Genomic DNA, 1590 nt, shown 5'->3' with positions numbered 1-1590 from the left:
AATAGTAATCAGTTCCCTAAGTCTTGTCTTTTCTAGGCTAAATACTCACATTTACAATGACTGTCACCTTTCGTGGAATGATTTTGAAGCCCTTAGCCATCATAGTGAGCCTTCTCTAGACACACCCTCTTCTTTAAGACTGCAGGGCCCTTGGATCCTCTATGCTTCCTATTTTTACTTAGAGGGTGGAAACCTGGGGAGAGGAGGTTTTTTCACCAAATTAAGGAAGAAAGGAATTTGGAAGGGCTACCATGATGGGATGAGTTAGATAAATATGAACTGTAGCAGAATTTACTATTTCCCTAGAGCTTTGACACCAAAAATGATGTAATTTTTCTCAAGGCAGTTTTATACATACCACCACCACCAGTACCACCACCACTACCGCTAACAACAGCAGCCACAGCAGCAGCAGCAGCAGCAGCAGCAACAACAGACATATAAAGGCCAAAACTGGGTTAGACTTTAGGACATTTATTCCACCAAAGAGTGATTAGTATGGAGAGATTTCGCATCTCTGATAAATTTTACACTTTCAGTTCAACTCCAATATTAGTGAGGTATGCTATATCTGAGATATAGGATGGCATGATTAACACATGAGTGTGAGTGTATGAATATTTGAAGAATCAGCTCCTAAATTAGCTCTAAAATAGTAGAGAGATCTGTCAGCCCTAAGGAGGGGGTAGTGAATTCCTTGTTCAGAGTGTCTATTCAAAGATGATTTGTTTTGATTTTTTTAAAATAAAGCCTCGGTGGTTTCCCTAAGGCACGCCATGCCCCGCGCTCTCATTGTAAGCCCCCGCCATGGCCTACCGCGGCCAGGGCCAGAAGGTGCAGAAGGTGATGGTGCAGCCCATCAACCTCATCTTCAGGTATCTCCAAAATCGGTCCCGAATTCAGGTGTGGCTGTATGAGCAAGTAAATATGCGAATAGAGGGCTGCATAATTGGTTTCGATGAGTATATGAATCTTGTATTGGATGATGCAGAGGAGATTCACTCTAAAACAAAGTCAAGGAAACAGCTTGGCCAGATCATGCTAAAAGGAGACAATATTACTCTACTACAAAGTGTTTCTAACTAGAAGAATATTGTCAGTGAAGTTAGAAGACACTCAGAAGGCAATACTTTTTTTCTTAGTTACATTCTCTGGGCTTCAAAAGCCAGCTACACATTTTTCCATGTTGTTTTGATCTTTCTTTTATGGTATTATAACAATAAATGGGTTGCTCTGGGGTTTGTTTCTATTAAAATAAAATAAAATAAAATAAAGCCTCTAAGTAATCTGGGTGATTGTTAACAGTACAGTAATTTAAAGAACAGACCAAATGATTGCTAGCATCACTGCCTTTCTTTGAAAGAATTAAGAACATGCAGAAAGTGATAACAGCAATTCAGCCTAGTAGAGGTCCAGAATTCACTAAAGCCCTTGAACTGTGCAGCACATTATCCCAAGTCAGATTATCTATAATAAAGAGAACTTTAAAATGGGGCTCACATCTCTGAAACAGTCTGCCATGTGTAACAGGAGGTCTGCACTCTCCACAGGTCTAAAACAGCCCCATATTTTGTAACACGACCTGCTGCT

The 1590-nt window shown here is 40.2% G+C and overlaps 1 protein-coding gene across 1 annotated transcript; it reads left to right on the top strand.

Annotated features, from left to right (window-relative positions):
* The first annotated feature begins 807 nt into the window (after positions 1-807).
* LOC118848536 (small nuclear ribonucleoprotein E-like) lies at positions 808-1238 on the top strand. Its single transcript, XM_036757458.1, has one exon. It carries the CDS (start codon positions 808-810, stop codon positions 1084-1086), a length of 279 nt encoding a protein of 92 aa, XP_036613353.1. The 3' UTR covers positions 1087-1238.
* Positions 1239-1590: the final 352 nt, after the last annotated feature.

The sequence above is a fragment of the Trichosurus vulpecula genome, chromosome 4 (genome assembly GCF_011100635.1).
Source record: "Trichosurus vulpecula isolate mTriVul1 chromosome 4, mTriVul1.pri, whole genome shotgun sequence".
Lineage (NCBI taxonomy): Eukaryota > Metazoa > Chordata > Mammalia > Diprotodontia > Phalangeridae > Trichosurus > Trichosurus vulpecula.
The sequence above is the reverse complement of the archived record's forward strand: the minus strand, read 5'-3'. Positions and strand labels throughout refer to the sequence as shown.

Coding starts and splice junctions, on each gene's coding strand:
- LOC118848536 (XM_036757458.1), top strand. CDS start 808: ATGGCCTACCGCGGCCAGGGCCAGAAGGTGCAGAAGGTGATGGTGCAG.